At 44.4% G+C, this 12,499-nt stretch overlaps 1 protein-coding gene across 2 annotated transcripts in view; it reads left to right on the top strand.

The window, feature by feature from the left end:
• The window catches only part of MATN2 (matrilin 2), a 166,542-nt gene that overhangs the window by 119,879 nt on the left and 34,164 nt on the right, over window positions 1–12,499 (top strand). For both annotated transcript variants that reach the window (XM_027973190.2, XM_027973189.2), the window contains exon 7: window positions 5,559–5,681. In XM_027973190.2, coding sequence (XP_027828991.1) covers window positions 5,559–5,681 — 123 coding nt within the window. The remainder of the gene's footprint in view (window positions 1–5,558; window positions 5,682–12,499) is intronic.

Below are 12,499 nucleotides of genomic sequence, written 5' to 3'. Positions count from 1 at the left end.
TTTATAGTTCTCAGCATATGAATCTTCCACCTCCTTGGTCAGGTTTATTCTAAGTATTTTATCTTTTTTTGATGTAATTCCTTTTTTTTTTTTTCATCTTAGAATAGCACAAATTTATTATCTTATAGTTCTATAGGTCAGAAGTAGAACATAGTCTCTCCAGGCTAAAATCAAGGTGTCTGCCTTCCTTTCTGGAGGCTTTTGTTTTTTTTCTGTGTGTGATAAAAGCAATTTTAATGATTGGTGACTTATCATCAAAAATTGTGGAGGCCAGAAGACAACTTTTTAAAAGGAATTGCCTTTTCCTTTCCCTTTCTGACATTTCATTGTTACTGTAAAGAAATAAAACCAGTTTCTGTATGTTAATCTTGTATCCTATTACCTTGCTGAATTTATCAGTTCCATTAGTTTTTGTATGGAGTTTTTAAATATATAGTATTATGTTATCTGCATATAAGGACAGTTTTGCCTCTTCCCTTCCAATTTGGATACTTTTCATTTCTTTTTCTTTTCTGGTAGCTGTGGCTAGGACTTCCAGTACTATGTTCAATCGAAGTGGTGAAAATGGGCATCCTTGTCTAGTTCCAGATATTAGTGGGAAGGTTTTCAGCTTTTCACCGTTGAGTATTATGTCAGCTGCGAGTTTGTCATAAATAGCCTCTGTAATCACTTTGGTAAGAGTTTTTAATCCTGAATGAATGTTGAATTTCATCAAATGCTTTTTCTGCATCTGCAGAGATGATCATGTGATTTTTTACTTTTCTTTTGTTGATGTGGTGTATCATATTGATTGGTTTGTGTGTGCTGAGCCATCCTTGTGACTCTGAGATGAATCCAACTCCGTCATGGTGTATAATCTTTTTTACATGTTGTTGGATTCACAAACTTCTAAAGTGAACTCAGGAAGACATAGGTCATCTGAATAGGCCTCTCTCTAGTAAAAGAAATTGAACTTATAAACCTTCCTACAAAGAAAATTCCAGGGCTAGCTGACTTAACTGGTAAGTTCTACCAATTTATACCCATTTGAGGAAGAACTAATGCCAGTTTTATACAAATTCTTCCAGAAAATGGGAGAGAAAGGATCATTCTTCAACTTATTCTATAAGGCCTGCATGATACCAAACCCAGAAAGGGACATTATAAGAAAAGAAAATGACACAAAAATCCTTCATGAAATACATGCAAAAGATCTTTGTTTTTAGCAAATTCCACAATATATGAAGAGGATAATACTTCCTGAGATTTATCCCAGGAATTCAAGGATGATTTAACATTCAAAGCTTGATTAATGAAATTTAAAATATCAGCATACAAAAAGCAGAAACTGTATGATCCAATTCAGTATATACAGAAAGAGCTCTAGACAAGATCTGACACTCATTTGTGATTAAAAGAAACAGAAAGACTCGCAGCAAACTAGGATTGGAAAGAACTGCCTCAGTCTGATAAAGTGCATCAGCGAAAAAATTATCCGCTAACATCATGCTGACTGGTGAAAGATTGATTTCCTTATTAGATGAGGAATAAAACAGGAAACCCACTCTCACCACTTCTATTTAGCACAGCCTGTAAGGTTCTGAGGGCTTCTCTTGTGGCTCAGTTGGTAAAGAATCCGCCTGCAGTGCCAGAGACCTGGGTTGGATCCCTGGGTTGGGAAGATCCCCTGGAGAAGGGAAAGGCTACCCTTGCCAATATTCTGGCCTGGAGAATTCCATGGACTGTATAGTCCATGGGGTCACAAAGAGTTAGGTACAACTGAGCAACTAAGGTTCTAACCGTTGTAATAAGGAAGTGAAAAAGAAAGAAAGAAATGAAATCTAGATTGGAAAGGAAGAGTTAAAACCGTCTTGATTATGGTAACTGTAAGTAGAGCACTTTCCTGAGTTCTACTGAGAGGAACTAGTTGTGGGTACCCCCAGGATTGTAGGTGGCTGTGCAGAAGTGAAGGTAGGCTGGGCAACCCCTGAAAACTGGTGTCTGAAGTAAGGGCAGTCTTGTTGGGGACCTTACACTTTACCTTGTGAGACTGGATGTTAACTATAGGTAGTTAGTGTCAGAACTGAATTAAATTACAGGGCTCTAAATTGGTGTTGGAGAATTGCCTACAAAACACAAATTGAAGCAAATGAGCCTAACTGTAAATCAAGTTGTTGGCATAATCACCAAGAGAATTATTTTAAGTGATGGGCATGGAATATATTGACGTTACATTCCAAGTGGCAGATATCCAAAAAACAAAAGAGCTTTAACTGTTTCCAGCAGTCCTAGCATTAATAGAATTGTTATTCTTACTTTGAAATTATACATATACACATATAAATATATGAAATGATAAGTATATGTAATGTTAATGTCCCATTGACCTATATTTTCAGTATAATGGAAAATAAACCCAAATGTAAAATCAAATGTTTAAATTTTTTTAAAAAAATTTATTGAAGTATAGTTGATTTACAATATTATGTTTAATTTCTGCTGTATAGCAAGTGATTCAGCTATATGTGTATATGCCCTTCATATTCTTTTCCACTATGGTTTATCACAGCATATTGAATATAGTCCCCTGTGCTCTGCACCTGTTGTTTATCCATCCTACACATACTAGTTTGCATCTACTAATCCCAAACTCCCAATCCTTCCCTCCCTACCTCCCCTCTCCCCTGGCACCCCCAGGTCTGTTTGCCATGCCTGTGAATGTGTTTCTCTTTCACAGATCTGATCATTTCTGTTGTGTTTTAGATTCCACATATAAATACTGTCCTATGGTATTTGTCTTTCTCTTTCTGACTTACTTCATTTAATGCAATAATCTCTAGGTTCATCCATGTTGCTGCAAATGGCATTATTTCATTCTTTTTTATGGCTGAATAATATTCCATTATTTATATACCTGTATACCCCACCCCTTCTTTATCCATTCATCTGTCAATGGGCATTTAGGCTGTTTCCATTCCATTTTAATTTAAATGGCTACAACAGACAACATGGTTTCCAGATTAAAGGAGGCTAAGCATACATGAAATTAAATATAATCTCTGACCCTTTACTATATTCTATACTAGAGGGTAAAAAAATACTACAAAGAATATTATTAGATCAACTGAGAAGACTAAAATGTGGATGGTAGATTAAATAAAAGTCTTGTATAAATGTAAATTTATGAAGTTATGGCTACACTGTGGTTATATCACTGGCAAATACATGGGGAAACAGGGGAAACAGTGTCAGACTTTATTTTTCTGGGCTCCAAAATCACTGCAGATGGTGATTGCAGCCATAAAATGAAAAGACGCTTACTCCTTGGAAGGAAAGTTATGACCAACCCAGACAGCATATTGAAAAGCAGAGACATTACTTTGCCAACAAAGGTCCGTCTAGTCAAGGCTATGGTTTTTCCAGTGGTCATGTATGGATGTGAGAGTTGGACTGTGAAGAAAGCTGAGCGCTGAAGAATTGACACTTTTGAGCTGTGGTGTTGGAGAAGACTCTTGAGAGTCCCTTGGACTGCAAGGAGCTCCAACCAGTCCATCCTCAAGGAGATCAGTGCTGCGTGTTCATTGGAAGGACTGATGTTGAAGCTGAAACTCCAATGCTTTGGCCTCCTGATGCGAAGAGCTGACTCATTGGAAAAGACCCTGATGCTGGGAAAGATTGAGGGTAGGAGGAGAAGGGGACGACAGAGGATGAGATGGTTGGATGGCATCACCGACTCAATGGACATGGGTTTGGGTGGACTCCGGGAGTTGGTGATGGACAGGGAGGCCTGGCATGCTGCAGTTCATGGGTCACAGAGTCGGACACGACTGAGTGACTGAACTGAACTGATACCTACTCTTAGGAAGTACTCTGTGTTTAAGGAAAAAGGGTGGCAATATGTATAGCTTTGGAGAGGGAAACAGCAACCCACTCCAGTATTCTTGTCTGGAAAATTCCATGGACAGAGGACCCTGGCGGGCTACAGTCCACAGGGTCGCAAAGAGTTGGGCACGACTGAACTACTAAGCAACAAGTGTATAGCTTACTCTCAGATAATTCAGAGATGAACAAACGATACAGCAAATGGGGTAAATATGAACAATAGATGAGTCTGGATAGAGAGTCTATAGGTGCTTCTTTTACCTGTCTGCTTGTATTTTTACGTTTGAAACTTTTATAAATTTAAAATCATTTCCAAATAAGAAAGTTTTTTAAAAATACTTTATAGATGATTGTGTATTGCAGTTATATGTTTAAAGAGTTCCAGTCTTTTAAGGATACATTATGAAATATTTATGGACAAAATGATATAACATCTGGAGTTTAGCTTCAAGTTATATGGCATCTTTGCACGGGATATAGGAGTATCCAGGAAACAAGGTTTGCTGTAGACTGATTCTCTTGAAGCCAAGTGATATACATGTGGATTTATTATACTGTTCTTTTTTTTTTAATGTTTAAAATTTTCCATGACTTTAAATTGGGAAGAGTTGGCATCCTCTCAATATTTTTCCTTTTGAGAATACTGTGCACTTTTCTCTCACTCATTCTGTTTCCTTTGGTATGGGCTGGGAAAACTCATTTATACCAAATGCTTCATTATGAAAATAATATATGTAGTTCATATGTTCCTTGAAACAATGAAAACCCTCATTGAAACAAAAAGACTTCTCTTAAGACCCCATTAGTGGTCACTTATTTCAAGCAGTTTTAGACAATGCATTCAAGTTTCAGACCCATCAGTAGAAGAGTCCCATTCCATATCTACAAAACACTTACACAATAATATCTCATTGTTAAAAATTCCATGTGACCTTTTTTCTATTTTGATTTAAATTAATGTGTACTTGGGCTTTGCTGGTGGCTCAGTGGTAAAGAATCTCCCTGCCTGGGTTTGATCCCTAGGTCAGAAAGATCCCCTGGAGGAGGAAACAGCAACCCACTCCAGTATTCTTGCCTGGATAATCCCATGGACAGAGGACCTCGTGGGCTATAGTCCATGAGGTCACCAAAGAGTCAGACACGACTTAGTGACTAAAACAACCACACTGTATACCTAGAGATGTGAAATCTTGATATGATTTAAGTGCAGATGAGGCCAATAATGTAACAGGGAGGTGTTTTGCCTCAAAGGATGCCTTTCACTGTCAGGCCTTCTTTTTTCCAGGATTTAATTTCGTATACTGCTTGGCTAAGTGTTTCACTCAGTTAAGTGGTTTGAAGTCATTGTTTCAGTTGCATGCCTTCTGTAAAACATTCAGCCAGGCTCCCTCTTCCCAGCCTGCAACACAACAAACAATGCTTATGTTTTGGTGGCTCTGACATGAACCAGGACAAGGAAAGCCTCTTCACAAGGCATAAACATCTTGTAATATGTCAAGAAAGTCCTCTTCCTGGGAGGCCGTATCCCTAAACACAGAAATAGCTTCATTGAGAGATCCCTCGATGGCCTGAGTGTTTTGAGTGTTTGAGGTCATAGGAATGTATCTGTTTAGGGAAAGTTAAGACTGCGAGTCCTTTGGTTTTCCTATGCTAGATTTCTAGTTGGGTTCATCATTACGATTTTTCTTTCTTTGCAGAGATAGACTACTGTGCCTCACCTAACCACGGATGCCAGCACGAGTGTGTTAACACAGATGATTCCTATGCCTGCCGCTGCCTGAAAGGCTTTACCCTGAATCCCGATCAGAAGACCTGTAGAAGTAAGTTGCGCTGCGTGTGGAAGAGGGGCTTGTTCCACAGAGGGCCCCGTTGGCTTTCCATTTTCCTGCAGATCTCCAGCAGATGTGCTTGGTCTCAGCATTTGTGCTCGCTGACATCATTCTGCCCCTTATTTTACCTTTTGTCTCGCCTGATCCTGTGATGGGGGTGATTTTTAGCCAGTGCACAGACTGGGTTTGCCCACTGGTTTCCTTTAGTGAAGTCGAGGCACCAGCTGAATCTCTCGCCTATCTGAAATGAGGACGCATGTCCCCACCTCCTTACCCTCACAACACGTATTTGGGACTTTGAGAAAGAAAAGGCTGGGTCCGGAGTTGGAGGGAAAAGGAGCTGGTTTCTTCCTGTCCTACCTGATGAGACACTTTTTAAATTTAATGTTTACTTTTATTTATTTGAGTGTGCCGGGTCTTAGTTGCAGCACGCCGGATTTTTGATCTTTGTTGCAGCATGCGGGATCTTTAGTTGTGGCATTTCGCATATAGTACCCTTACCCGGGATGGAACCCAGGCTCCCTGCATTGGGAGCTCAGAGTCTTAGCCTCTGGACCACCAGGGAAGTCTCAAGATGAGACACTTGAGGGTCGCTAAGAAGGGGGGCATTGTATCTTTCCTTGATATAAAGGAAGAAAAAAAAATAGGAAACTCTGGGGCAACCTCGCAGCATTGGAGAGGTGCCTGGTGTCAGCAGGGTGATATTAAAGATGTGCTGAGTGGCTCAGATGGTGTCCTCTGGCACCTCAGAGGGCTTTATGGGGGGTCTAGAGCATGAACCTCCAGTGGGATCTCTTTAAGTGACCTGTCCCTGAGAGACCCCCTGGAATGGAAGGTCTACAAGGACAGGGATTCTTTTCTTTTTCTCACTTGTGAATCCTCAACACCTCAAGTATTCAGCACATGCTGGTGTGGCACAATATTTAGTGAATCAATGAAAGAGCACATGGATCTCTGAGATTTATCATCCTGGAGAAACAGCAACTGTCACCCGAATTAATCTTGTTAGAAAGGTGGCCTTTGTAAGGCACATAAGTTGCGATTTTTTATCAAAAAGCATTCCCAAAGTTAGGCCACACATATGCACACTGAGCTGTCCCCATTCTCCCAACTGTTGATTCACAGAACTCCCTGGAACTCCCACTGAGGCGCAAGTCCCTCATCCCCTGCTTCCTAGTGGTAGGTGCAGCAGTGTTCTGCACCACAGGACTGGATTTTTAAAAGGCTGACCACACATCGTTTTTTGAAAAGCGCCGTGGGCTACTGAGCTGAATCCATAAGCCACAGCCTGCCCACAGCACATGTGGACTCACGTGCTCATTCTACTACATATGAGACCTTGGGTGGTTAAAGGTGGCAGAGCCCATATTTTGCAACTGAGCCTCTCTTACAAAAGAGAATTCCCACCACCTTGCCTGGATGCAAACTCTGGCGACGTTCAGGCATCAGATGGGAATTTTAACTGGGAGGTTCAGAATGTGAAAACAATTAGATAGACTATTTTCCATCAGACCACACATGCCTGCAGTCCGTGGGAGAGGCCAGCCCGGCCGCTCCTGCCTGTGCTATGTACACCTTTTTCTCGGGGCGAGTGTGTCAGCGGCTGGCTACCCCCAGGGAAAAATCACTCACCAGTGGGACTCAGCTGTGGGCCTAGACCTCTTCCATGGGGGAAAATTAGATCTGCTCCAAGTCAGTCGCTGGAGTTGCAGGCTTCACTGTGTGTTGCTAGTGGAGGGAGGAGGAAGTGAGCTGGGCACGTGGCCATTGGTGGAGGGGAACTGGCTTGAAGTTCCACATCACTTACAGTCATCTGAGATTCCCTTGCCCTCTGTCCCGCCCTCCACATCCTGCCTGGAGAGGCACTTGGAATAAAAGAAGGGTCCAAGCAGTGCTTGCATCGTTATCAAGGGAGGAGAGAGGCCAAGAACAGAAGGATAAGTGGAGAGGAAGTGACCATTTGGAAGCAGTGTGACCACCACAAATTAGCCTGGAGACAGGCCTGTCTCCAGCCCAGAGTCCTTAACACTCATGTATATATATTCAGGGATAGCTCCATTTCCTCTTCAGCCAGGTGCCCTAGTTTTTCATCCAAGAAAAATGGAATTTGTTTCTTAAAACCCAATGTCCTCATCAGCCCTTCTCCCAACATCCTGCCTCGTCATTACTTTTTCCATTGTCTTTGCTGCAAACCCAGCCCTCCACTGCAGAGATCCCTCTGAGAGCCACTCCTGCCCTGATGTGTGCACGCTGGCGATTATGGCAGACAGCTGCTAACGGAAAGTGAGCGCTCAGTGGCTCTCTGGAGCATTCCGTGGGATCAGGAAGCAGAGAAATGGGGTTTAAAATCAGGGCTTGGTTGTTAGGAGCCTGAGGATCTTCAGAGCGTTAACCATCTCGAGCTCAGAGTACAGCCATTTACATTTAATGGGCAGTTGATGGATGTGGGCTGTTTGCAAATCTAATAAGAAATCTATTTTTCAAAGGAATTTGATGTCATCCAATTAAACCGGGGGGTGGGGGGTGGGAATTCAAGGCACAATCCTACTGAAGAAAATACTCTTGGCCTGGATTTGTTCTTTCTCCTCATCCAGGCATAATTTCTTTTTCTGGAAAGTGCTGTCATCGACTTAAAGCATAAATTATTGAGGCAAGGATGCCGAACATAGAGCCCAGGATGTACTGTCAAGGCGGGGACCCCAGGGTGGAGTCAGAGGTGGGTGGGACCCCAGGATTGCTCATGCTGGCACTGAGCCTGGCCCCCTGCCCCTACTGAAGGCATCATACTCTAAGCAGCAGGGTACAGGGTGCACAGGTTGAGCTGAGTAAGGGGGGCAAGTCTTGGCAGTGTCACCCATCCTGGCCATGTGACCCTGGACAGACTGCTTTTGCTTCTCCGAACCTCCGTTTCCTAAACTGAAGGAGCATGACTTTCTGCTTTCACATTTTGTAGCCTGTCCCATCTTTCTAAAACTTCCTCTCTGTGCCACTCAGTTGGCATGACAGCCTGCAGTGACCTATCTCTGATCTCTCGTGTTTTTATGTCTTACCTTCTCAGTGAGGTCTCCAGCTCCTTTTTGAGCTGGTGCTCATATGTGCCGTTTAGTTGCTGACAGCCCAGCCGTCTCATCTCGCAGGGTTACTGGACACTCCGGGCTTTGCCAGATAAACCCACACCCAAGCCTGGCCTACGTGTAGCTCATCACAGTTAATGAGCAGACTGGACCAGAGGTAGGGGGCATAGTGGGTACCCAGTGAATACTGAGCGAATGAGTGAGTAACTTACATACATGTGAAGAACTGTGATTCAAGCACATAAAGAAGACAGAGCTCTCTACAGGTCACCCTCTGTGGCAAGGAGCCATCGGAGAAGAGGCATTTGGGAACTGCGGTTTGCCAGATAGCTGAGTGCTAACCTTTTTAAGAATCGCCATGTTTTAAAATTATTTATTTGTCTGTTTTTGACTGCGCTGTGTCTTTTTTTTTGCTGTGGGGGGCTTTCTCCGGTTGTGGCCAGCCGGGGCTACTCTCTAGCGGTGGTGCTCGAGCTTCCCGTTGCGGTGGCCTCTCTTGTTGCAGAGCACAGGCTCTAGAGCTTGCGGGCTTCGGTGGCTGTGGGACGTGGTGGGCTCAGTAGTTGCGGCTCCCAGGCTCTAGAGCGCAGGCTCAGTAGTTGTGGCCCACGGGCTTAGTTGCTCCATGGCACGTGGGATCCTTGCAGACCAAGAATTGAACCCATGTCCCCTGCCTTGGCAGGGGGAAGGACTCTTTACCACTGATTCACCAGGGAAGCCCCAAGAATCTTCATGTTTTTGAATTTAATTAGAGTATGTAAATCTTTCTTAAAGATAGTGTTGGCCCTTTAAAAGTTGCCATAAAATATACAGAATAAGGGGCTTCCTGGGTCACTCAGTGATAAACAATGTGGCTGCAATGCAAGAGATGTGGGTTTGATCCCTAGGTTGGGAAGATCCCTGGAGGAGGGCATGGCAACTCAACTCCAGTATTCTTGCTTGGAGAATCCCATGGACAGAGGAGCCAGGCGGGCTACAGTCCACGGGGTCACAAAGAGTTGGACACGACTCAAGTGACTGCCTACAGAACAAAATTTACCACTGTAGCCATTTTTAAGTGCACAGTTTGGGCTTCCCTGATAGCTCAGTTGGTGAAGAATCCGCCTGCAATGTAGGAGACCCCAGTTCAATTCCTGTGTCGGGAAGATCCTCTGGAGAAGGGATAGGCTACCCACTCCAGTATTCTTGGGCTTCCCTTGTGGCTAAGCTGGTAAAGAATCTGCCTGCAATGCCGGAGACCTGGGTTGGATCCCTAGGTTGGGAAGATCCCTTGGAGAAGGGAACAGCTATCCACTCCAGTATTCTGGCGTGGAGAATGCCATGGACTGTATAGTCCATGAGGTTGCAAAGAGTCGGACACGACTGAGCGACTTTCACTTCGCATCACTTCACTTCAGTGGCATTAAGTACATTTTTATTGTTACACAACCATCCTCACCATCCAGCTCCAGAACTGTATCTCCCCAGACTGAAACTCTGCACTGATTAAACAGTAACTCCCCACCCCTCTCTCCCCCAGTCCCGGCGATCACCATTCTATTTTCCATCTCTATGACTGCCTACTCTAGGTACCTCATATAAGTGGAATCTTACAAGATTTGTCCTTCTGTGACTGGCTCGTTTCACTTACCATAAGGCTCATTCCACGTCAGAACTTCCTTCTTTTTTGAGGCTGAATAATATCGCATGTCCTGTATTTGCCACGTTTTGCTGATCCATTCAGTAGACACTTGGGTTGCTTCCACCTTTGGGTCATTGTGAATAAAGATGCTGTGAACATAGATATGTTCAAGGCCCTGCTTTCTGTTCTCTTGGGTATAAACCCAGAAGTGGAATTGCTGGATCACATGTAATTCTAGGTTTAATTTTTTTTTTTTTTAATTTTGAGGAACCTCCATACTGTTTTCCATAGTGGCTGAATGCTGGCTTTTTAGAACAGCACTTACTGAAGATAACTACTTTTCTCTGATGGTGTGATGGAGACATTCCTGTAGGTCCTGCACTACGTGGCCCAGTCTGTGGGGCCCTTTGTGTTCTGTGCCTCTTTACTTGGCTCTTTGTCTCTTTGCCTGTGGCCGGTGTTTTATTGCTAGGTCTGTTTTTCTTCACGGAATCTCACTCCTTGTTTTCTGACGTTCGCGTCCGTTTCACACAGGTGAGGCTGTTGGTGAACTGATAGCCGCACACAGTGAACAACTGTCTGCCTCTCCTCGTGCAGAAGGGGTGAAGCACAGAGAGTGTGCCCAGGGCCTGCGGCTCGTGGCGGTGTCTCTTCTCTCAGGCCAGCCCCTGCGGGTCATGGGAGTCCTCTCTGTATGCAGTCTGCAGCCACTTCTCTGCGCATGGAAAGTTCCATCCACCAGTCATGTGGGAGGGCACAGCATGGACCCTTTACGGGATGGTCTGAGGTCCTTTGAGTATGGGTTTCATTTCATTTCTTTTCATACATCTTTGTCTTCTCAGGAAGAGACATCTTTCCTAGGGGCCGCAATAAATTCTTCTGTCTCGTTGGCGAGAACTAGGCATCTTCCCACCTCTAGACCAATTCCTGGCAAAGGAGAACATGCTTGCCAGGCTGGCTTATACTACTCATGACTCATGCCTGGGGGGGTCAGGGTTCTGGTTTCAGGAAGACAGGGTAATGCTTGTTGGCAAGGCAACCAACAGTGTCTGCTGCATCCCCGGGAAAAAGAACAATGCAGCTAATGGCTCCAGCTCAGCCCCTGAGGTTGGTGACCAGTCTCATAGAGGCCTTCCGCAAGCTCATTTTATTTCCCTTTATAGTTCTTCGTCTCTTCCATTACCTTCTCTGTGGGGGAGGGGGTGGGGGTGATCCAGCTTGCGGTTTTAGCATTTTCTACCAGAAAATGAAACTGCTAATTGACTGCTGGTGCTGATGCTGCCGATGTCTGCCGGCAGAAATGCAGCTTGGATGGGGGTGAATAGGGCAGAGCTGTAACAACCTGGGCCAGCCTCAGAGATGCGTCTTCTCCAGTTTCTTGATTATGGATGGTGTCACGCTGTCACCCAGAACCCAGTGGGGCTTTGGACCCTTCTTAATATAACTGCTTTTTCCTGCCTGTCCAAAATCGCTGGGTATCTTGCAAGATCAGCTGCTGTTTATTCTGCCTTGTGCCATCCCATGTCGTTGTCAGATGTCACTGCCGGCAGCAGCTCCATACATGCTTTGAGCCCTAGTAATCAGGTTAACTGGCAGAAGAGATTGAATTTTCCCAGCGTTTCCATCATTCTTGGGAGGAGATGGGCTGGGAACCGTGGTGCTCAACCCATTTTGTTGCAGGAAGGGGGACCCCTTCCAAGGCCTGAAACTGGGCTCTTGTCTAACACTTGGAAATGAATTATCCGAGGAGACACATGTGCTGACAAAGCAAGAGATTTTACTGGGAAAGGGCACCCGGGTGGAGAGCAGTAGGGTAAGGGAACCCAGGAGAACTGCTCCGCTGCGTGGCTCGCAGTCTCGGGTTTTATGGTGATGGGATTAGTTTCCAGGTGGTCTTTGGCCAATCATTCTAATTCAGTCTTTCCTGGTGGCGCACACATCGCTCAGCCAAGATGGGTGCTAGCAAGAGGGACTCTGGGAAGTGGATGGACACGTGGTGTCTTCTTTCGACCTTTCCCGAACTCTTCCGGTTGGTGGTGGCTTATTAGTTCTGTATTCCTTATCAGGATCTCCTGTCATAAAACAACTCATGCAAATGGTTACTATGGTGCCTG

This window comes from Ovis aries, chromosome 9, assembly GCF_016772045.2.
Source record: "Ovis aries strain OAR_USU_Benz2616 breed Rambouillet chromosome 9, ARS-UI_Ramb_v3.0, whole genome shotgun sequence".
Taxonomy (NCBI): Eukaryota; Metazoa; Chordata; class Mammalia; order Artiodactyla; family Bovidae; genus Ovis; species Ovis aries.
This window is presented reverse-complemented; position numbering and strand designations above follow the sequence as displayed.